General features: G+C 41.4%; 1 protein-coding gene and 1 non-coding gene across 2 annotated transcripts; both read right to left on the reverse strand.

Annotated features, from left to right (window-relative positions):
• Positions 1 to 6,788: 6,788 nt before the first annotated feature.
• Positions 6,789 to 22,691, reverse strand: RANBP1 (RAN binding protein 1). The gene is made up of 9 exons (XM_033136097.1): positions 22,536 to 22,691; positions 22,329 to 22,402; positions 19,323 to 19,457; positions 18,414 to 18,571; positions 17,407 to 17,535; positions 14,492 to 14,554; positions 13,269 to 13,343; positions 12,961 to 13,067; positions 6,789 to 7,295 (listed from the first exon to the last, which is right to left on the reverse strand). The coding sequence occupies exons 1-8, from the start codon at positions 22,689 to 22,691 to the stop codon at positions 12,985 to 12,987; spliced, it is 873 nt and encodes a 290-aa protein (XP_032991988.1). The 3' UTR covers positions 6,789 to 7,295; positions 12,961 to 12,984.
• LOC117039355 lies at positions 8,227 to 8,356 on the reverse strand. The gene has a single exon (XR_004425771.1). It is a non-coding gene; the product is annotated as a small nucleolar RNA SNORA77 (small nucleolar RNA).
• Positions 22,692 to 22,970: the final 279 nt, after the last annotated feature.

Genomic DNA, 22,970 nt, shown 5'->3' on the forward strand with positions numbered 1-22,970 from the left:
TCGCACACAGGGTCCACGGACGTTTCACTGTCGATTGATCCCTGTGCCACCACGCTCTCTTCTCTCGCTGCCACCAATCTATTGAGTCAAACATGGGTGTCTTTCCAGACCTATAACTCCCTCTACCAGCTCTACCAGTGTGGTGTAGTGGTTAAGAGTGGTAGACTCGTAATCTGGGGAACCGGGTTCGCGTCTCCACTCCTCCACATGCAGCTGCTGGGTGACCTTGGGCTAGTCACACTTCTCTGAAGTCTCTCAGCCCCACTCACCTCACGGAGTGTTTGTTGTGGGGGAGGAAGGGAAAGGAGAATGTTAGCCGCTTTGAGACTCCTTCGGGTAGTGAAAAGCGGGATATCAAATCCAAACTCCTCCTTCTCTTCTTCTTCTTCTCTCCCTCACTTAACCACCTCTCAGCTATTTACTTTTTTTTCCTCCTAACTGTTCGTGACTCAGTTTTTCTGTTACACTCACTTCACCTACCCACTCTTTCCTAACTCACTCCCACTCCAACCAACCTCCCAATTCCAACCCACTCCCACAACAACTCCCTCTCTATCTCAACTGTCAACTAACTGTCACTCTGACTCCACCCCCTCTGGGTTCTGATTGGTAACAGGGTTTAATTATTTCACCTCCAGCACCCTCATGTTACCGTCACAGTGACATACTGAAATATTTCTTTCTTTCAAGTGTGGGGTTGTTAAAGGACCCCTGACCATTAGGTCCATTCGCGGACGACTCTGGGGTTGTGTGCTCATCTCGCTTTATTGGCCAAGGGAGCCGGCGTACAGCTTCCGGGTCATGTGGCCAGCATGACTAAGCCGCTTCTGACGAACCAGAGCAGGGCACAGAAACGCCATTTACCTTCCCGCCGGAGCAGTACCTATTTATCTACTTGCACTTTTTGGGGTGCTTTCGAACTGCTAGGTGGGCAGGAGCAGGGACCGAGCAACGGGAGCTCACCCAGTTGCGGGGATTCGAACCGACCTACTGATCGGTTTAACCCACAGCGCCACCCGCGAGGGGTTGTAGGAACAGCCCAATATAATTTATTCTGAACCATCAAATTGTATAGCAAAGGTGAGATTATTTTCCTTTCCTGTCAGTCTGCTTATAAAAGGAGATTTCCTTTCTGCAGTCTGTTAGCAAAGGCCCACTGGAACTGCCTATAGAATAATCAATGCAGCTATGTATCAAGAGATATAACACGGTAGGGAGATAAGAGCCAGCGGCTAGCCTGTGTTAACAGCCCAGAACACCTGAACATGTAAGGAATGAACTGTGAGTGAACCATTCTTAGGAAGACTAGCTGACCTGACCTGACCTGAGCAGCTATAGGATGAAATTTTGTTTTTTAAAGAGAAATCCTTGCATGCTAACATGCTTTCATGTTAGGTGTTATACCTCTGGCAAGAGATCCAAGGGGAGTATGGAAAGCCATGTAAGAAACCGGCACTACATGCTTGCATGCTGTAACAACCTTCTTGACCTGCTGCTCACCTGGTATCCTAAGGGAGATGGATCTAAGTGCTCTTGTCTCATGTGGGCGCACCTTTCGAAATGTATAAAAGCCTGGACCGAGCTGCATACTTTGGCTCAGTCCGCCTGGACTGGGGACCATAACTTAAGTTATGAAATAAAGGTGATTTTCCTTGAACTCTAATTGTCTGTCATTTATCAGAATACCCCTGCTTACTTCAGGGTGAGGCTCCTGTAGCATCGGCAATAGTGCCAGTTCAGCAGATCGAAGCAGGCGAGTGAACATTCAAGGTGAACATGTAAGGGCTTTACAGTCATACCTCTGGTTGTAAACGGGAACACAAGATGGCAATTCGGCGCTTCTGCGCATGCATAAACTGCCGAACAAGGAAGTAACCCATTCCAGTACTTCCGGGTTCGGCGCGTTCGTATCCTGTGATGGACACAACCTGCGGCCATCGTATCTAGAGGTATGACTGTATACGCTAACAGGAATGCCAATAAAAATGTCGCTATTAATCACAGTGGTACCTCGGGTTACATACACTTCAGGTTACAGACTCCGCTAACCCAGAAATAACGCTTCAGGTTAAGAATTTTGCTTCAGGATAAGAACAGAAATCGTGCTCTGGCGGCACAGCGGCAGCGGGAGGTCCCATTAGCTAAAGTGGTGCTTCAGGTTAAGAACAGTTTCAGGTTAAGAATGGACCATGGCTTTGGGCAATTCACACCCTCCATCTCTTAGCCTAACCTACTTCATAAAGAATAAAAAAATTCCTTCCAGTAGAACTTTAAGAGACCAACTAAGTTTGTTCTTGGTATGAGCTTTTGTGTGCATGCACACTTCTTCAAATACACTGAAATGGAAGTCACCAGACCCTTAAATATAGTGAGAGAGTGGGGAGGGTTATGACTCAGAAGGGTGGTGGGAATGGGTGATAGGCTGATAGCTGTGGTAAACCTTTTGATGACTGTTAACGACTGCAATTGGTCTTACAGGAAAAAGCAATGGGCGAGGTTAAAAATAGCTTTGTCATGTATAATGATAAGAATCCAATGTCTCTATTCAGACCAGGTCTCTCCATGGTTTTAAGTTTGGTAATGAGTTGCAATTCAGCAACTTCTCTTTCCAGTCTATTTCTGTTTTTTTTTTTCTTTTTTCTGTTGATGCTCGAAATTACTTATTAGCCAAGCAGGCTTTTCTAACTTTTTCCCACAGCCATATATGGTCCAAAGGCATGGAGGCCAATCTTTTTCACTGTTCCCTTCTGGAATTTCCTGAGCTGCCATTCTGGGATCAAGATAAAATTCATGACTGGATTTTAGCTAAAGATGAAGCTATGGACTTGGCACGGTCCAAGTCAGCCTGCCTCTCAATGTGGTTCCCTAGGGTGAAGACCCTTAAGATCATTTGCCAATTTGAGTGACCTGACGGAGACCGCATAAAGAGCTTTCTCTATGGCCCGCTTCCATACCTTACCCACGGCCTTCCTCCAGGGTATACACCTTAAGATCCCTATTGATCAGCGCCTCTGCCCCTGTAATATGAAAGAGATAGGGGACCTTTTACATTTCTTTTTTGTTTCCCTATACAATTCAACAAGACCCAAACTTCTTTTCCCGATCCCATCCTCCATTATTTCTAAAGATGATTGCCTGAAATTCTTACTAGCAGACGCAAACCCCCAAGTCTCACGTGGAATGGCCATTTTTATTCTGCAGGCATTGAAACTTAGGGTTCACTTGACAGGGTGTGCGACCTAGATCAGGACTATCATCACTGTCCTCACTTTGTTTTAGTTCATCTTTTTGAGCTTACCCCAGGTTTCTAGTTGCTTGATATGTATTAGTAATTTTATATAATTGGCCTCAGGTGTTTTAGACATTAGCTCTGTTTTTATTGTAATTTAAGTTTTATTATGCCATGTTATGTCTGCAGCTCAGTGCGACTTATGTACTCTGTTGTTCGTAGTTGATAATGTTCATTTTTGTCTCTTGGGTTTATGCTATGGCTAAACGCTAATGCAATAAAGAATTTGACTTTGACCTTAGGTTTAATAACGGACTTCTGGAACAGATTAAGTTCGTAAAACCAAGGTACCACTGTATTCTGGACTCAAAAAGTGGGTGGGATGTTTTAATCCCCCCCTTTAAAGAAAAAGGGAGGGGACTTAGATTTTTTTTATGTCAGTTTTAATGCATTTGTTTATATATGTTTAATTGCTCTGAGTAACCATGTTAAAAACTTTAAAAAAATAGTAATATTCCCATTCAGACTTTTGTTCATTGAATTAGGCAGCGTCAATTAGTTTTAGGGCCTTGCTATCAACATATGCTTCCTAGAAGTTCACATAGCACCTCTATTATAAAGATATCCTTTTACACAAAGTTCATGGATAACACAATCCAACCTAGAAATAGAGTTCACTGCTTAAAATTGCAGCAACCAGACTCCAATTCACCTCCCAATTTTAAAAAGAGAGAATCTAAATTATAACACCTCACTTTAGTATATTTATTATGTATAGAGAAGTTGATATATTGTTTATAAAGTTCTGCTGTATGGCTTTGGTTCATTTTTGAAACTTTACCTTCCATAAAAGCATAACACTGAGTATGAACAGACAATGTAACACGCCCCCCCCCCCCAATCCTCTTGGTTCAACATTTGAAACCTCCAGATTTTACACTGGAAGCTCACAAAACTCTTACTTCTGCATAGTAAGTTAACACACTAACACACACAAGCACACTTTCCTTCCTCTCTGCTATAAAAAAAAAATCAAAAATGTGAAATACGTTAAAGGTTAACATCCAAAAGGCGTTCCAACCTTAACATGTTTTATGATCAGCAATTACCATATAAAAATCATGTCGCCTGAATGTTTTAAACAGTTGTAAACAATCACTGGTACAATTCAGAGGATATGAAGAAGTATACAAATGTGTCCTGAGACAACGTATATGAAGAAAGGCTTGGTTGAAGCAAAGAGCATTGAAAAGGGCACATGAAGATATGGCTTGTTGCCATTTTCTGCTTCTGTAACATCAATGCAAATCTGATGTTTTAAGAACTAAAAAAAAACCAAAAAAAAAAAAAAACCAAGAATGATGATTACAGTTAAATTTATTTTGAAGTTAGTTTGGTGAGTAAAATTTCTCCCTTTGACAAGATAAATCAGAATCCACTTATGGTGACTTTTACAGATGGGAGTATCTGAAGAGCAATAGACAATGCCCTTTTTACTTTCAAATGCACTGCTATCATATATACTGGCAAGAGTCCTTAATAAAGGATTTGTTGAGGTATTTCTGCAGGTCTTATTCCCACCCCCACATAGAAAAGCCCAAAGAAATTCTAGCAGTCTTGACAGACTCAGCCATAAGAATCAACATGACAAGAGCAAAACGCTACACAGCTAACAGTATGCACCAGGATGCACAAAAGAATGAGGGGGGGGATTAATCATAGAATCGAAATCCAAAACAATTATTGGAAACAGAAAATCAAGGAAATGTTTATAGTTCTAGGTAAAGACAAGAGGACACATTCTAAATCCATTATATTAAGTGAAGGATTTCGCCACCCAGTTTCATGTGAAAAGGCTTGCGTTCAAAGTGTTGTACATACCATTACGAATAGGAAAAGCAATGTTTCACATCTACACACATGCCACACTCAATATACAGTTGATGTGTACATGGGAGGCTCAGACCTTTAAAGACTGCATCAGTTATTCTCACCACTCAAGTATGTTAAACAATCTATGTTTTTGAGGAGACCCACACAGCTAACAGAACTGGGACAGTATAAATGTATAAAAATGGACTTGGACTGAGACAAGCCCCAATCCACACACACACACACTTGTGCAACAAAGACCTGGATACAGGAATATCATTGGCATTGTCAGCAATCATTGCCTATTTTGCAGTATGAGTGTAAACTTGTGTGCCAAATGCTGAGTCAGTGGCAAACACCCTTGGCTGTTCCTATGTATAGATCGAAAGGACTTCATGTGGAAAAAAATAAAAGAAAACCCAAAAAAAAAAAAAAAAAAAAAAAGCTTCACATAATACTTTTCGCAGCAAATCCTGAAAGATTACCAATTTTTATTATCAGTGGCAAAACAAGCAGAAGTTTTAGTTTTAGGTACATGGCATTGAAGTTTAATGTTAAATCCCCCAACGAGGTTCTATCCCTATGAGTGATGTCCTCAAATGTTGATGCTTTTTCCCAAGGATGCTATGAGATATTCAACTTTCCCACAGCCTGAAGCTCCATTAAGATACCTCAATTCCCTTACCTGCAAAAAGCACTGGGGTATGCTATCATTAAGACAGTAACAAAGAACAGGATATGCAATACATTAATCTTAATGCTTGTGTTAAATGGATAGCTTAAACTGAAGATTTAAAGAGATCATAGTGAACTGGGCTTCATGTTCATTCCCTCGTATTTAAGGGACCGCCTCTCCTGGTATGTCCCATGTAGGACCTTAAGGTCCTCAAGTGATAATCTTTTGGAGGTCCCGAGCAACAAAGACGTTAGGTTGGCCTCAACTAGGGCCAGGGCCTTCTCAATATTGGCCCCGACTTGGTGGAACAGCCTATCACGGGAGACCAGGGCCCTGCGGGATTTGGCATCTTTCCGCAGGGCCTGCAAGACGGAGCTGTTCCACCTGGCCTTTGGGTTGGTTTCTGTTTAATATTTATGCTTCATCTTTTATTGGTGGGTTATTTTGAAATTGAGACCTGCAGTTTTAATTGAATTTTAAATTTGTATTTTAATCTGTTATTTTAAATTGATCGTTTTTATGTTTTTTGTTGTGATTTTAATTGATGTTAGCCGCCCTGAGCCCGGTTCTCTGGCTGGGAAGGGCGGGGTATAAATAAAATTATTATATTATTATTATTATTATTATTATTATTATATTATTATTATTATTATGTCCCATCTATTCCGCAAACTGCTTGTGATCATAAGGTTTTCCAGACAGCGCATTCTTGTTCTGCATGGAGAAATATTTGAAATATAGTAAAGTCTTAAGCTTCACTGTTGCCAACCAGCATCACTTTCAGCCATGGCAAATTCAGAACCTATGTTCTGCCATGCTCAGTCAACTACAAAGGACCATTAGAAACCATAAGTATGCCTAAATCCATTGGAGGATTATGACGTTATATTCTAAGGAGTATGCCATTTTCCGTAACAAAGTTTCACGAAACACGTACGTTCACTCAAACCCCACTTACAAGGAAAATATAGAGTATCTTGTTTCATTCATTAACAGCTTTCAGTCACAGTATATGAGAAACATCTTTATTACCTGCACTTTTTCTAATGGTATAATTCAGTTATACTACATCTCATCTAAAGATATGCACTGAAAAATATAACCCAAGGTAATAATTGCAGCCACACATCCGAAGCATACAGAAAATTCAGTTCTGTCCTTTGACACCATTTTCAAACTTTTATTCACTCTCTTGGATGACTATAAATAAGTGTTTCCACTATGGAAAAGAAAGTTTAGCACAGTACATTTTCATGACTGGGGAATGGATTTTTTCTGAAGATCTCTTCAAAAAGGGCAAAAAGTTAGAAAAAAAAGTGAATGTTGTAATACAGTTCTTTATAAAGTCCCTTGTAAAAATTAAAAAATTAAGAAAAAATAAAACACAAGGCCCAAGATGATTTATTGCTTTTCTTCAGTTTTCTCCTTGACTTCTTTCTCAGATTCTTTGACTCCTTTACAGAAAGTTCTTCTAGTTTCTCGGCAACTTTATCAGCACTATCATTTTTTCTGTTCCTGCTAAAAAAATTAAAGATATTAGACAGTGAAGTAGGTAATATGGAAACATGTCAGAAAGATCTGAGAGAACAATATAGTATTTTGTATAGTGTAATAATGCAAGACAGTCAGTGTGGCAAATGCTGTGATTTGAACAACAGATAAGCCAGAGTCAAAGGTCCACTTACTGGGACAGCCTTGGGAAAGCTGTTAACATTTCTGCTCAGCTTACCTGAGAGGGATACTGTTTTAACATGTAATAACCCACCCTATGTGTACTGTTCCAAGTTCTTTGGAGGAAGCAGGGTAATTTGGTTAGGATAAAATACATGCAACTACAGGCCCAGGAGGGAAGAAGGAAAAGGCAGACTAGAGCACAATGTGACAGCCCAGATCCCTATCATTGTTTGGTTCCTGACTTCCCAATTTCTCACAGGGGGTCCTTATGACACTCAGATCACAAGCAGTGAATTTTTTTAAAAAAAGATAATATCCAAATGTTACATTATTTGAAAAGTAGAAGCTCTCTATTGCAACATGTCTATTTTTTATGCCTTTAGGATAATCTGCAGGAAAAAGTAATGCTTCGTAGTTTGAAAAACCATGAACTCAAAGGGGGGGATCTCTCCTTACCCAAAGATTTTGAATTGCTAAGCTTTAATACCATTTTAATTACAAAGCAACTAGCTATTCCACTGTAACAAAGTGCTGCAAGAAAGAAATATATATGAATTTGTATCCATGCTGAGCTATGACCCAGCTCTATGAAAACCAGTCAATTCAGTGAGAACACTTCATGTTTTGATGAGTACATAAAGTGTCAATTTAATACTAAGTCTCTCTTTAAAAATCCCAACGTCATATTTTAACATATCTATAACTCAAATTCATCAGTAATAATGTAACACCTGGAATCATAGAATTGTGGATTGGAAAGGACAATTGTACCAAGTCATCTGTACCAAGATCAATTGAAACGGACTTCCACAAGTAGGGAAAGTGTTCACAACATCCTGGATTACTCTAGCAGGCCTAAAAAGCACCATAACTGAATATTGCAGTCAGGCACAGAGTGAGCCTGCTATTAAGCATAAAAATGAAAATTGATTACCTGTTAATCATGGCCCTGAACACTTGATGTAAGAGCCCTGCGCGATCAGACCAAAGGGGGCCAACCAGATACTTATGAGAGGCCCACAAGCAGGACACAAATGTAACAACACTCCCGCGTAACTCCCCTATTATGACTAACAGCCATTGATAGCATCCTCTGTGTTTGCCTGATCCTCTTCTAAAGGCATAGAGTTGGTGGCGACCATCACATCTTGTGGTAATAAATTCCATACCTATACAGTGCTGCCCCGCTAGACGAATGCCTCGCTAGGCGAAGGCTGCCCTGCAAGACGAAATTGTCTATGGGGCTGCCTCACAAGACGAATTTTTTTTCATCTAGTGAAAACCGCGGTTTGCATTGCCGCTTCGCTAGACGAAAAAACCGCTAGACGAAAAGATTCGCAGAACGAATTATTTTCGTCTAGCGGGGCACCACTGTACAGTGGTACCTTGGTTTACGAACTTAATCCATTCCGGAAGTCCGTTCTTAAACCAAGGCGTGCTTTCCCATAGCAACGGGGGACTCAATTTACAAATGGAACACACTCAACAGGAAGCAAAACATGTTCTGCTTCCAAGGCAAAGTTCACAAACCGAAACACCTACTTCTGTGTTTGCAGCATTCTTAATCCAAGATGTTCATAAAATAAGCTGTTCTTAAACTTAGGTACCATTATGTGTTGTGCCAAGTACCGTATTTTTCCATCTATAAGATGCCCCCATGTATATGATGCCCCCAAATTTTGGACATTATTTTTTAGGGGGGAAACCTAGTCTTATACATGGAAAAATACAGTACTTCTTTTTGTCTATCCTGAATCTCCATTTGCGTCCTTAAGAGGAAGTCGCAAAAATTCTACTTATCCTTGATCATGGATACTGAGCTACTCATTTGTTATCTGCCACCAGGCTGCAATCACTCATATCATAACTTCATTTCCTTAACAGCTGCTTGTAGGGCGGAGATATCCAACAAGATGACAGAGATCCGGATGCGAAGCAATGCTGTCAATTGTGGCTGAGAGTTCCCTGGTCATAAGAACACCACGTTTGATAGTGAACAACGTCCAGTTTGACTATTGAGTGATGTGCAAGAAAATGAGATCAAGCACTGAAAACTTTTTCTTTAGAAGGGTATAGTAAGCCCCACTTGTATCAAATGGAGGAAACAGTGAGTGCAGTCGTACCTTGGTTCTCAAACGTAATCCGTTCCAGAAGTCCGTTCGACTTCCGAAAACATTTGCAAACCAAGGTGAAGCTTCAGATTGGCTGCAGGAGCTTCCTGCACTCAATCGGAAGCTGTGTCGGACGTTTGGCTTCCAAAAATGTTTGCAAACCGGGAACACTTACTTCCAGGTTTACGGCGTTCGGGAGCCTGTATGACTGTAACTGAGAAGAGATTCCTTTGCTTCCCCTCTCACATGTCAGAAACAGAAACAAGGCACAAACAGGGCCATTTGAAAAGCAGAAATCATGTACAGGCAAGCCAAGAGCATCAGAGCAGAATGGAATTCCCCTAAGATAAAGGATGCTGTACAAGTCTTTTAGTTCACATGTAACATGCCATGCCAAGCTTATCATATGAAAGACCTGCGATACCCTGGATGATCTTAGTGTGACTTGGATGGCTGATGGCTTTAGCACAACTCAAAAAAATACCACTAGCATGCTGGAAATGGGAATTGCTTCAAACATACAGGTCCCCATTGTTTCTTTCAGCTACTGTAGCTAGGGATGTAATTTGCTATGTCTCTGTTTTTAACGCAAAATGCTATTATCTTGCCTAGGGGTGGTGGAACTACTGGTTGAGAAACAGATTCTTAGAAATACTCTGAACATAGAGGTCACTGTTTTTAACAAACTTCTCAGGCTTTGAGCTGTGCTTAAATTTAAATAAATCTGTTATGTACTGGAATAATTAGATGCCTGGCCAAGGGAAAAGTGCTATCTATAATGCATTCCTTAATTATATAGAATGATAGAATCCATTAGTTGGTCATTCCTTTTCTAGCTTATATATTAAGGAAATGTTTTGCATTTTTTTTACTTTTATACAATCGTAGAATTTACTTGCAAGGGATCCAAAGGGCCATCTGCTCCAATCCCCTGTGATGCAGGAATCTCAATGAGATCATACTTAAGTCTGTTCCACTTTCAAATAGCTCTTACTGTCAGAATTTTCTTCTTTTGCTTAGTTGCAATTTCCTCTTGTAACTTGAATCCATTGGTTCGGATCCTAGCCTCTGGAGTAAGAGAAAACAAGCTTGTTTCCTCTTCCATGTGACAGCCCTTGAGATATTTGAAGATGGCTATCATAACTCCTCTCAGTCTCCTCTTTCCAAAGTTAAACATACTCAATTCTCTCAACCATTCCTCATAAGGCTTGGTTTCCAGACTCCTGATCATCTTGGTTGCCCTCCTGCTTGTCAATGACCTTATTAAATTGTGGTGCCCAGAACTGGACATGGTGCTCCAGATGTGTTCTGACCAAGGCAAGACCAATAGAGCAGGATGATTACTTCCTTTGATCAGGACACTATATTTGTTGATGCAGCCTAGAATAACATTAGCTTTTTTGTTGCTGCATCACAGTTGACTCACGTTAAGCCTGTGGTCTACTAAGACCCCTAGATCATTTTCACATGTACTAATGGCAAGCCAGGTGTTCTCCATCTTATATTTGTGCAGTATGTCTTCCTGCACAAAGTGCAGAACCTTTTATTTGTCGCTGCTGAAATTTATTTTGTTAGTTTGGGCCATGGTCTCAAATTTGCTAAGGTCATCTTGAATCATTATTCTGTCTTCCTTTCTATGTGCTCACAGACTGACGATTTAATTATTTGTTCCTAAGACCTTTTCCTGGTATTGACATCAAGCTAACTAGTCAGTAGTTACCTGGGTCATCTTCTCCCCACTTTTTTAAGATGGGGACATTTCCCTGCCTCCAGTCTGCAGGGACTTCACCTGCTCTCCAAGTATTCTCAAAGTTTATAGACAGAGGCTTTGAGATTACATCTGCAAGCTCATTTAATACCATTGGGTGCAGCTCATCAGGTCTTGGGAGATTTGAATTCATTTAAAGTAACTAGGTGTTCCCATGCCACCTCTTTTCCTATCTATCATGGGCTGCAGCTCCCTCCTTGCCACATTTATTATTCTGTTATCACCAGGTTGTGCACTGCTTTTCTTTTGGATGAAGACAGGGGCAAAGTAGGTGTTGAGCAGTTCTGCCTTCTCTGTCACCCAATAAAATATCTCAGTCTTTTCCATGCAGAGGACCCACTACTTGCTTGTTCTTCTTCTTGCTTTGAACATAGCCAAATAAACTTATTTATTATTTTTAACCTCTCTTGCAAACCTGAGCTTTGGCCCACCTGACCGTCTCCCTGCAACTGTTGGCTACTCTCCTTTGTGATTTCCCCTTTCTTATATCTCAGCTCATCTGTAAGCACCTTATGCAGCTACACTAGTTTCTTCAGAAGTTTCCCACTTTTCTTGTTGGAATTGTCTGCCTTTGTATCACCAACATTCCACTTTTTAAAAAAACTCTCATTCTTCTTGGACTCTCTTCTCTTTGAGTATTTCTTCTCTTTAGTATTTCTTAAGCTTTTTGAGATCATCCTTCTTAAAGCCCAGAGCACATATCTGACTATACTCAGATTTCCCTTGCCTCTGTATCATTTTTCAATCACTTCCTGGTAAGTACCAGGTCCAAGAGAGATGATCCTCTTGTTGCTTCTTCCACCTTCTTGTAGTTTCCTGCCCTTTAGCAGGTTTCTGGAGCAATACCTTCGTTTCCTATGCATCAGTGAAGCTGTTCTCTTTCTCAGGTTTTAATTTAAAGCTTTCCTGATCAGGTTCGTGAGACTCTTCGCAAAAGCAGTCTTGCCAACTGCCATGAGGAACAACCCATCTCTTGCCAGACATCCTTCCTCAAAGAAGCAGAGAACATGGTCCAAGAAGCTATACCTTTCTTGACATCACCTGTGCCACCAGTGCTTTACTTCCAGCATTTTCCACTTCCTGTGCCCAATTTTCAACAGGAAGGAGTGAAGAAAATACCACCTGTGCCCCAAGGCCCTTCAGCTTCCTGGCCAGAGTGTCAAAGTCAGAAGGGGTTGTCATCGTCAGTGGGCTTTATAAAACTTGGCAACCTCTCTGTCACATCATGAATGTACAGTTCATCACCCAAGACATCCTGTTAAACCTGCACACTGCTGCCTCTGTCCACCTCAGTAGGGAGTCACCTACCACCAACACACTTCTCTTCCATCTCTGGGGAGTGACAGGAATTGTTCTGCACACTGTACCTTCCACAGTCACTTCTATGTATTCTGAGGTCTGCAAATACTGTACTTGCTCCTCTAGCCCAGAATTGGTGTCCATGTTGAGGGCATGGAATTGATTTTGCAGCTCCAATGTCACAGCATGGCTCCTGACTGTACTGCTTCTGTGTGTCATGTTCCTCCAGGTGGTCATTTCGTGCAATGGGCAATCTTCCTCCTTCCTAGGGGCACCCCGCCTGTGTTGCTGTTCCAAGAGAGTCCTCTGCTCTAAATGAGAAATTCCTCACCTTGCCCAGTAGCTTGAAGTGTGGCTAGGGGGTCTCAAGTTGTTGTATCTTCTCTTTCAGCAAGGGAATCAGCTTGCACTCCTTGCAGGTGTAGTTTTGCACATTCTTTGTCTTTATCCCAAAAGCTTATCTTGGTCTCGTTATTTCTACTCACTCAGTTGCAATAGAAGTTCGCTGCTGGTTTTCTTCCACTATCTCTTTTCCTTTTCGATTGAGACAGTAATAAACAGTGAAGAAAATGCTACAAACAGATGCGGAACTCCGGCCGTGCTTCCACTACTGACGCCATCTTCCCTCCTACTCCCTCTCAGGCATGAAGACAGCCATGGCACAGGTGTTGCAGGTCACTACAGTAGCTCTCTCACTGTCCATGTCTCTTGGTCCTATGTACACTATAGCAAGTTAATTGTCTTATATACAGGTGTTAACAGAAAATTCTTTGTGTTACGTGCAACAATAAGTGAATAACCTTGCCTTAATAAATCATACTGTGTACATGATGCATGCTGGTGCACAGTTCTGCTCCCACTTCGTTCCTCCCCTGGCATGAACAGTTAAACAAACTAGAAAAGGAATTATTTAGCACTGTTTCCAAACCAGGCTTGTGGTTTGTTTCTCCTTATGAAAATCATGTCAGTTCTATGTGATTTATACTGGCTGCTAATTGGTTTCTGGGTTCAATTCAAGCCTGAAAACCATTAATGACTTGGGACCTGGGTACCTTAGGAACCACCTTCTTTCATGTGTCCCTTCTCACACACTCCAATATCATCTAGGGCCTGGGGGACAAGACTAGTGTCTGCCAGTAGTAGGGCTCACACAAGTACAATTTATTAAGTCCAGGCTCTTTGCTTGTTGTGAACGCAGCCAATATGGCAAATGATTTAGTCATCACTGGATATGTAAACAATGTGTGCTGGACTTCTTATGCAAAGGCCATGCATCTTGTTTTTATTTCCAATTGTTCTCCAAGATTACATACTGTTTCTTGCAACTGCCATAAAAGACAGTACAGTACCTTACCTAAAAGCGAGCGGTTCTATCCTCAAACCAGCATACAAGAGAGTGCTAACAATGCACAATTTCCTTCTCTCTTTAGCAATAAATTACTTTGAATAAAGTTAACTAAACTTTATTTTGTATGATCAACTGCCTGCCTACTGTTTCATAAGGAGGATTTCTTAAGTGTCTGAAAGTCAGTTGCTCTGAGATCCAAAAATGAGAGAGCATGTCACTTTCTGACATTGCTAAGCTGTAGGGTATGAAGGTAAATAGCAAGACAAGACAGTAACGCTGAAAGGTTCAGAGATAAATGTTGCTGAAGATTATGAAAAAAAGACCACCTCACTGCAAGCCTCTTTAACTCTTACATTTCTGCTAAAGTAAATGAGGATCTAAAAGAAGGTCTAAAAGTTGGCATATAGTACATATATAAAATGCCAGTTATTCTGACAGTTCAGGGGCTTTTGCAGAATTGTTTGCAGTCTCCTGACTGCAGTATTCCTTCATCAGGAGAAAAAAAAAATCTTACCTTTCTTTTCCTTATCAACCTCATTCCTACATTCTTCAAATTTTGCCTTGAATTTCTGTGCATCTGTTTTAAGGAAATAAATTATCATAAAATGTGCTGCGATAGATCTAGACACAACTCAAAGTAAGTAACTTTTTTTCCTCTGGTACCTCAGATTGCATGAACACTCATCCTCTTCGTATCTAGACCAGAGCTTTCCAAACTTTTGATGTTGGCAAGACACTTTTTAGACATGCATCATTTCGTGACACAGTAATTCAGTTTTACTAGCAAACCAGAGGTTAAACTAACCCATTTCCCGCCCCGGGAGGAGCATGGAGAGCATTTATGTGACATACCTACATACTGCAGCTGACGCACTAACATATCGAGACACAGTTTGGAAAGCTCTGGTCTTGACAATACCTATGATCTAGTAAAGCCACATGTACATATGCAGTCTAAAACGTATCTGAGTTTCTGGAACTGTTTAACTTTTCAGTGCAAAATACACACTTTGATGTTTTGCTGGACAAGTAGGTACAGTGGAGATTTGTATCATAAGACCTACCGAATAACTAGATCTTAAACTAGAGTTCATGTACTAGCATCACTGCCAGATTTTTCTTTAATAAACAAGAGAGTTAATATAAGCAAAAGGATTTCTGATAAAGATAGCATACCAATACTTTCATAACTATCATATAATGGAAGTTGTCAAGTGATTTACCAAGTTACACTACAATACAGGTGAAACTCAAAAAATTAGAGTATCGTGGAAAAGTCCATTTATGTAAGCAATTGTTTTCATTAGCTACTGGAGTTTAATACATGAGATAGACTCATGACATGCAAAGAGAGATATGTCAAGCCTTTGCTTGTTATAATTGTGATGATTATGGCATGCAGCTGATGGAAACCCCAAAGTTGAATTGTTAATTTGGGGTTCTCATCGGCTGTATGCCATAATCATCACCATTATAACAAATAAAGGCTTGACATATCTCGCTTTGGATGTCATGGGTCTATCTCATATATTAGTTTCACCTTTTAAGTTGAATTACTGAAAGAAATGAACCTTTCCACGCTATTCTAATTTTTCGAGTTTCACCTGTATGTTAGCATAAATGACCACTTGAGGTCACTGTTGCTCAATGCTAGATAGTGAGAAATGTCATTAATCAAAAAAAGGCATTTTTATTCCATAGGCCGGAAAACAAGAAACAAAGGCCTGTGTCTGATTTGCTTCCTTAAAGCCAATTTCACACTATGCATAGAAAGTAAGATTGTGCTCCATTTCCCTGGGTTTACTGAATGGCTTACATGCCAACAGCTAACTATGCCCCTCACTGGCACACCACAAGAAGATTCAATAAGAATCTTTCCAGAATGTATAATTTATTGCTAGAGTGGCATACAAAGGATGAAATGGTTAAATCAGTCATGATCGGTTGGGCAAAGGATGTGGGACACAATATTATGTTGGAGGATTGGGAAAAATTGTGGAAACAAGGTATCAGATTTACTGCATGTAATGCTTTGAGAGAAAACATTATGAAAATGATGTATAGATGGTATTTGACACCTGTGAAACTAGCTAAGATGTATCATGGAGTGAGTAACGAATGTTGGAAATGTAAGAAAGTGGAAGGTACCTTTTTTCATATGTGGTGGACATGCCCAAAGGTAAAGGAATTCTGGGAGAAAATCTATAATGAGCTTAAAAAAGTGCTAAAAAGCACATTTAGTAAGAAACCAGAGTCCTTTCTGCTGGGCATGGACAATCAGGAGATTACCAACAGAGATAAAACTTTCTTTATGTATGCCACAACAGCAGCTAGGATTTTAATAGCAAAGAACTGGAAAAGTGAAACTCTACCGACAGTGGAAGAATGGAAGATGAAGCGCGGGAAAAGTGAACTCTACCGACAGTGGAAGAATGGAAGATGAAGCTGATTGAGTATATGGAACTCGCTGAACTGACTGCGAGACTCCGAGACCAGAGGGAGGAAGCAGTGCAAGAAGATTGGAAGAAATTCAGAGACTATTTGAAAAAACACGATAATATAGTGATTTGAATTGGAAATCAGTTGAACTAAAGGCGATAGCATAAAGTATACTAGGAGAAGTAGGATATAATTGTTAGAATTGTTAAGATGTATTGGAATGATATAAGTTGTTAAAGCTAGAAATAAGATGATATAATTAAGGTATAGATTAGTTATGAATGATGATATTAAATTGTTATAAAGTTGCTAAAATTAGAATCATAAGAATGCAGCATGGAAGATGGGAGGAAGCTCATTAAGTAAGTTTAAATAAGTATAAGGATGTTTAGAATTTATTTTTGTTGTTGTTGTATTTTTTGATTTGTAGTGTTTGTATTTTGTTCATGTTTTTTGTATTTTGTCTTTTCTTTCTTTCTTTCTTTTTCAGTTTTTTTTTCTTGAATATAATAAAATCTATTTAAAAAAAACAAGAAGATGACAACACAGAACCTGAAGATTGCTATGGTAGTAAGTCAATATACTAATAGAAGATACTTTTTATAGAAATAACAGCTACATTTGGCCAGGACATTTGGCCTTTGCTTCCACTTATTAAGAGGCAAGGATTTAATGACCTCTAAATCCTATCAATCCAAAAAGTAAATCCAGTATACTTAATTTGCTTGCCCACAACTTGCATAATGTGACCTATCAAAGAAAACTGAAATATCCCAGACTGCCTACTTTGTAGAAGTCATGTGATGTGCTCTTTAGCCCTCAGTAAACCCTTTCGAAGTATTAACAGAGTACTAGCATAGAGATAGCCTGTTTCATTACAGAAAAATGTGATGGAATGCAATACAAAATATTCAGTTTACACTCACTTCACATGTCTTCATACATACACAGCAATTTTAAGTGATCAAAATTATGTTGCTTTTAACTTACTTTCTGCATTTAAAAACCGAATTGCCAGAAGTTCTGGCTTAGGACTCTCATCTGCGAAATCAGCATGTGTATTCCACACCCATGCCCTGTCACTTCCTGCATTGGGCTTCAGCTCCATTAAAGGTGTAACTAGAAAGGAAAAGCCGGGGCAGGAAGAGAGAAAAGTAGCTGGGCACAGCAAGTACTAGAGCAAACATAAAAGATTGCTAAAAATGCATTTAAGTTCTAGTCTAGCCTATTTATCAATGAATGCATGACTAGATTTTATTCACAATTAAGACTACATTCCAGAATCTTGCCACTATCCTTTAGGACTAGGTTTCTGAAACTTACTACTAGTGTGGCATGTTTTTCATGCTATTATTGTTAAGACATGTGAAGATTTCACTGCCATCTTTGAGTTTGAACTAAAGAAGGTTGGACTATAGGTGACTGGGCCCTGCATAGTTTTCTTCCTTCGCACAGCGCAGTTCCCCTGCCTTGCTTAAAACTACTTGCATCTTTGTGAAATACCGCATTTTTCCATGTAAGACTAGTTGTTTTTTTAATATACCAAAAAATAGGTTAAAATTGGGGCTCGTCTTATACACGGGAAGTGCTGAGGGGGTGTTTTCTTAATTTTGAGTCCCCAAAATAGGGGGTGTCTTATACATGGGGGCGTCTTATACACGGAAAAAATACGGTATCTCAAGTCTGCTTGTGGCATACTGGATTATATGACTCAATCTATGGAGGTTGTATCTGAAGGACTTTTGCTAAGAGAAGGTAAACTACATAGCTTCTTGGTCCTTTCAACCTCCAGTTCTGAAAGGGTGGGATCCAACATCACACCAACTGATGACGCAAGCAGAAGCTCACTGTGCAAGTGGCCTTGGGTATAACTCTTCCTTACTAACAAGAACCAGAAGGACCTTCACCACCTTCTGTCCCTATTATTGTTTCCTTTCTTGCTATTACAGCAAAATAAGTAGTGGTGTACAACAAGTGCAGTGCACCAAATCACATACTGTAATGATTTGCACAGATTTTTAGGGTTTTATCTCTCCTCATCAAGAGACGAATGGTCCCCTTCTCTTTGTGCTTCAGAAGCTTTACATCACCAGTGCCTCGTTCTTTCCATTCGGGAAGATCATTTTCCGATGCAAACCGGAAGAGTTTTGCTCGCCTTTTTTGGGGGGGGGGAGACACAAAATGAAAGCAAGGCATAGTTTAGTTTATGCATGGAACTTTTTACCAGATTTTTCACTGAATTGGGATCTTTTAACATGAATGCTCCATATGAATGTACATTTGATATGCTTCCCTCCCCTAGACCATTTGTTTCCCCAATATTTTCTCTAAATAAACACACACAAGTTGTTGTGGGGGACATACTAATCCTTACTAAAGATAGTAGCACTAGGCTTCTAGTTTACTATAGGTACGTTGGGAAGAAATAGCTGTTGAAACAAGATAGTCTCTCTTTTCATATGTGTATGCATTTTTATAGTATTGCTTTATTTTACAATTTCAAGTTGCTTTGGGGCATTCTGTTGTGGGATGCGATTCATAAAGTAAATGAACTAACTGGTCTGGATAACTGTTCAGTAAAAAGAAGATATCCCTTCTATCTCACTGAAAATTGCTACAGAATAAAGCCTTAAGTTGTTGAATACAGACTACCACTTGTTAAAAGTGGCAATTCAAGATTTACATTGCCATCTAGAAAAAGACAGTTCTACTGACTCTTAAGGGGAAAAAATCCCATATCCCAAAGCCTGGACACTATTTTCTGACATTTTGGTGGCCTAATAAAGGCACTGCCCTAGACAACATGCATGCCTTGCCAATGTGCACATGCTGCAACCCTTCAGCATATTAATATGCCCAAACCCAGAGTTTGGAAGTTACTGGCGCACCATTTTTATTGTACTTACATCTTAAAGAGTTCTTCCTCATCTTCTTCAAGAGTTTTGATCTCTTGCTCAGGAAGAGAAACTATGGGCTCAAACTGAGGGTCATGGTTAGAATCATCTACGTTGTCAGGTGCTAAGTCATGCTCCTCATGTGTCCTGTGGAAAAAGTCACATGATGAATCTTAAAACAAAATTGCTAAGAGGCTTGTGATATTTAATTCAAAAAGACCCCCAATTTTAAAAAATGCAAGATATTATGAACTTGCACATCTTAGCCATTTAATCCAATTTTTCTATTTTGGTCTGGAAGCGATGGTTCCATTCATTTTACTAATTAATGTAACAAGTATACATCAGTCTAGGAAAGCAGGAATTCCATGCTGATGAGCTGGTGGGGGGGGGGGCCTCCACCCTTCCTCTAGTCTGCTTGTTAGAGGAGGCTTCCAGCCCACACTTTCATCCTCACCACAAAAATGGAGCTTTCCCCTCTTTGGAAGCCAGCAACATTTAAGGGCTAAGGACATGGTTCACTCAACCACATGCTTTTTGATACCAATGACAATGTGATGCTCATGGATTAGCTCAGAGTTAAGAACTGGCAGTATTGTTTTTCATACTCAAAGGACCAGTTTCAGAGTTGCACTGAGTGACTTGGCCTCCTGATAATTATGTTATGGGGTGTGCAGGGTGCCGTTTTCTCTCCAATGCTGTTTACTTATATGAAGTTGCTTGAAACAGTAATTAGGCAACTGGAGCATATTGTCGTCAATAAGCTGATGACAGCAGCCTCTATTTCTCAGTAACATCTGAGTCAGGTGAGGCCATACAAGTCCAGAACCAGTGACTCAATGCAGTGATGGTCTAAAACTAATCTGGACAAGGCAGAAGTCCTGTGGGCAGGTGGTTCCCAAGTGTGAGAACTGGGATGCTGGCCTACCCTGGATAGGGTTGCACTCTTCCAAAGGATCAAGTGTGTAACCATGGGGTATTACTTTGAACTGAAGGACCCGGTGGGCACAATGGCTAGGAGTACTCTTTCCCCAGCTTTGGCTAGTGCACTATTATCATTTATGAACCAGGATACCCTTGCTACTATGCCTCATGCATCAACCAACTCAAGAGTGGATTACTGCAATGTGCTCTTAAATGGGGCTGTTCTTAGGGTTGGTCTGGAAGCTGCAGCTAGAGCAAAATGCAGTGACTGGGATGCTGACTGAGACATCCTACCATGTATATACTATACCACTCTTAAAGGCAGGCATAGGCAAACTCGGCCCACCAGATGTTCTGGGACTACAACTCCCATCATCCCTGACCACTGGTCCTGTTAACTAGGGATGATGAGAGTTGTAGTCCCAAAACATCTGGAGGGACAAGTTTGCCTATGCCTGCTTAAAAGTGTGGCAGTGGCTGCTAATATGCAACTAGAACAGGTTTAATGCTTTAGTCTTTACCTGCAAAGCTATAAACAACCTGGGACTAACTTACCTGAAGGAGCACCTTTCTGAAAATCAACCTGACTAGTCACTAAGATTCTTGGATGAGGAGGCACTCCTAGTTGGGTCACTGTCTACAGAGGCTCTTTAAACTGTGATCAGAGGGTTGGTCTTTTCCACAACAGCACCCTCTCTGTGAAACCAGCTCCCTCTGAATACACCTATATTTATACAATTCTAGTGCTTGATGAAAAATCATTTATTTTCTGAAACTTTGGCTGGCCAGTAATGCCAATTTTTAACATACCTGTTGTTGACCTAGCAGCTGCTGTTTAATCTGAATGGTGCCTGCTTTTTTGTACACCACCCTGTTCTTACATATGAAAAGACAATATAGAACAACTAGGATGCCAAGGACAGGGGATTGTGGTGTTAAGATAATCTGTCTATTAGCAATATGAGGTGTCAGAGAAGGTACAGCAGCCCCAACGTTTTTACTTGGAGATCATTTGGGGGGGGGTTAGAAACCAAATTAAAGAAATACAAATCACCATTTAAAACTAGGTTTTCTCTTTGTAGAATGCACAACCAAGTTACTAAATCAAAATTGGTATTGTGGGATTTAAAACCTAGGTATATAAACGGTTTGACTGTGCTTAGTAGCTATTTTATTTTCTGGGCTAATTGTCAGATTTTTAATTGTGCCCTCCCACTGTTTAGTTTTTTTCCTACCCATCCGATTTCTTCTATGATGCCAAATACTGTACCAGTATATCAAACGAGCAAACCCGCAGCCCCTTTTATATTGTGAAGGCCTGCGGCCTTAATGGATTCAACTGCCTCTTCCTCCAACCAAGCGGGTGCACAGGATTGCATCCCTGGAAATACTAGGTAAGCATGACAAGCAGCAGCAGCCACCTTCTGCATCCTATTCGAAGTCTTATGGCCCTGAGCGCGCATTCAATGCGAGTGTTCTCCCCGACATTTTAAAAATTGAAACAGCAACGAGAGGACATCGCTGTGACAAAACCGGGCTCTCCGAAGGATAAGCGGGGATGGGCAGCGGAGCACGTGGGGCGGCCTCCTCCTCCAGCAGGCGGCGGGTGGGGGGGGGAGATCTCAGCACACCCACACACCCCGGGGCTGGAGACGGAGAAGGACCCAGTACACCCCACTCCGAAAAAGAAAAAGTGTGTGTGTGGGGGGGGGAGTTTATACAAATTATTACAAACCCAAGGGAACGCCACGTCCCAGCAAGCGCGAATCTCGCGCAGCACGTTGCTGCTGCCGCGGCCCTGCCTGCGCGCCTTGGAGGATAGGAGGCCCCAGGCCTTGTTAAAAAAAGGGGGGTGGCGAGGAGAGAGAAACGACTGTCAGGCAGCGCTGAGGCAGCTCGTGGAAAGCGGGAGGAGAAATAAGGGGCGTCAACGGATTAATAAACCTGAGGTGGGGGAGGGGGATGAGTCAAGAGGGCGGCCTAGTCTCAGGCTTTCTCTCTCCAACCCCCCCGTCCCCGGGACCTCCTTTAACTGCTCCCCGCTCTCGATTTCGAGGCTCGCCGGCGCTTTTTGTACCCCCACGGGAGTCTCACCTTCGTCTCGGCCATGGCGGGGGCTGGCGTGGCGTCGTCTCTTTTCTAAGCGGCCAGGCTCGGATGAGGCGCGTCTCTCGTCAAATGTAGCCGCTTCTTTTCTCTCCCTCTGATTCCCGCCGCCTCCGGATGCGACCTTTCCCTGTCTGGCTTTTCACGCCGTCCCGTCCGTCGACCGACCGACCGTGCACCCGCCTCCCGGCCTACACTTTCTGCTTCGCACGCTCCTTCAGCGCCGCTGCTCCGCCTCCTCCGTCGCTCGCGCTCCCCGCCCCCTCCTTTCCCCTCGTTCCCGCAGCCCGCGCCGTTGCCGCAGGGGCTGATGGGAAAACGAGGCTCTTTAGTTCCCTCACGAGGCCTCATGACGCCATTGCAAGAAGACTGGGCTGTGTAGCGCGCCACCCTTAAGGGCATATATGAGATGACGGACCCTTTGCTGGGTCAGGTCCATGCCAATGGCCCACCAAAGCCCAGTATCGTATCGGCCAGACGCCTGTTGTGGGAATTCCTCAAGCGGGACACGAGCGCAGCAGTAGCAGCGCTCTAGAAACAGCCTGCGGAATCCTGAATGAATTTCATTTTGTGTAGCCGGAGCCATTACAAAAGATACACAATACAATACACAAAAAAACCAGACATTCG

This window comes from Lacerta agilis, chromosome 17, assembly GCF_009819535.1.
Source record: "Lacerta agilis isolate rLacAgi1 chromosome 17, rLacAgi1.pri, whole genome shotgun sequence".
In the NCBI taxonomy this organism is placed as follows: Eukaryota; Metazoa; Chordata; class Lepidosauria; order Squamata; family Lacertidae; genus Lacerta; species Lacerta agilis.

Coding starts and splice junctions, on each gene's coding strand:
- RANBP1 (XM_033136097.1), bottom strand. CDS start 22,691: ATGAGGCCTCGTGAGGGAACTAAAGAGCCTCGTTTTCCCATCAGCCCC. Junction 14,555..17,406: donor TCGGTTTTTAAATGCAGAAA/GTAAGTTAAAAG, acceptor TCCTTAAAACAG/ATGCACAGAAATTCAAGGCA. Junction 13,068..13,268: donor CATGGCTGTCTTCATGCCTG/AGAGGGAGTAGG, acceptor GGATAAAGACAA/AGAATGTGCAAAACTACACC.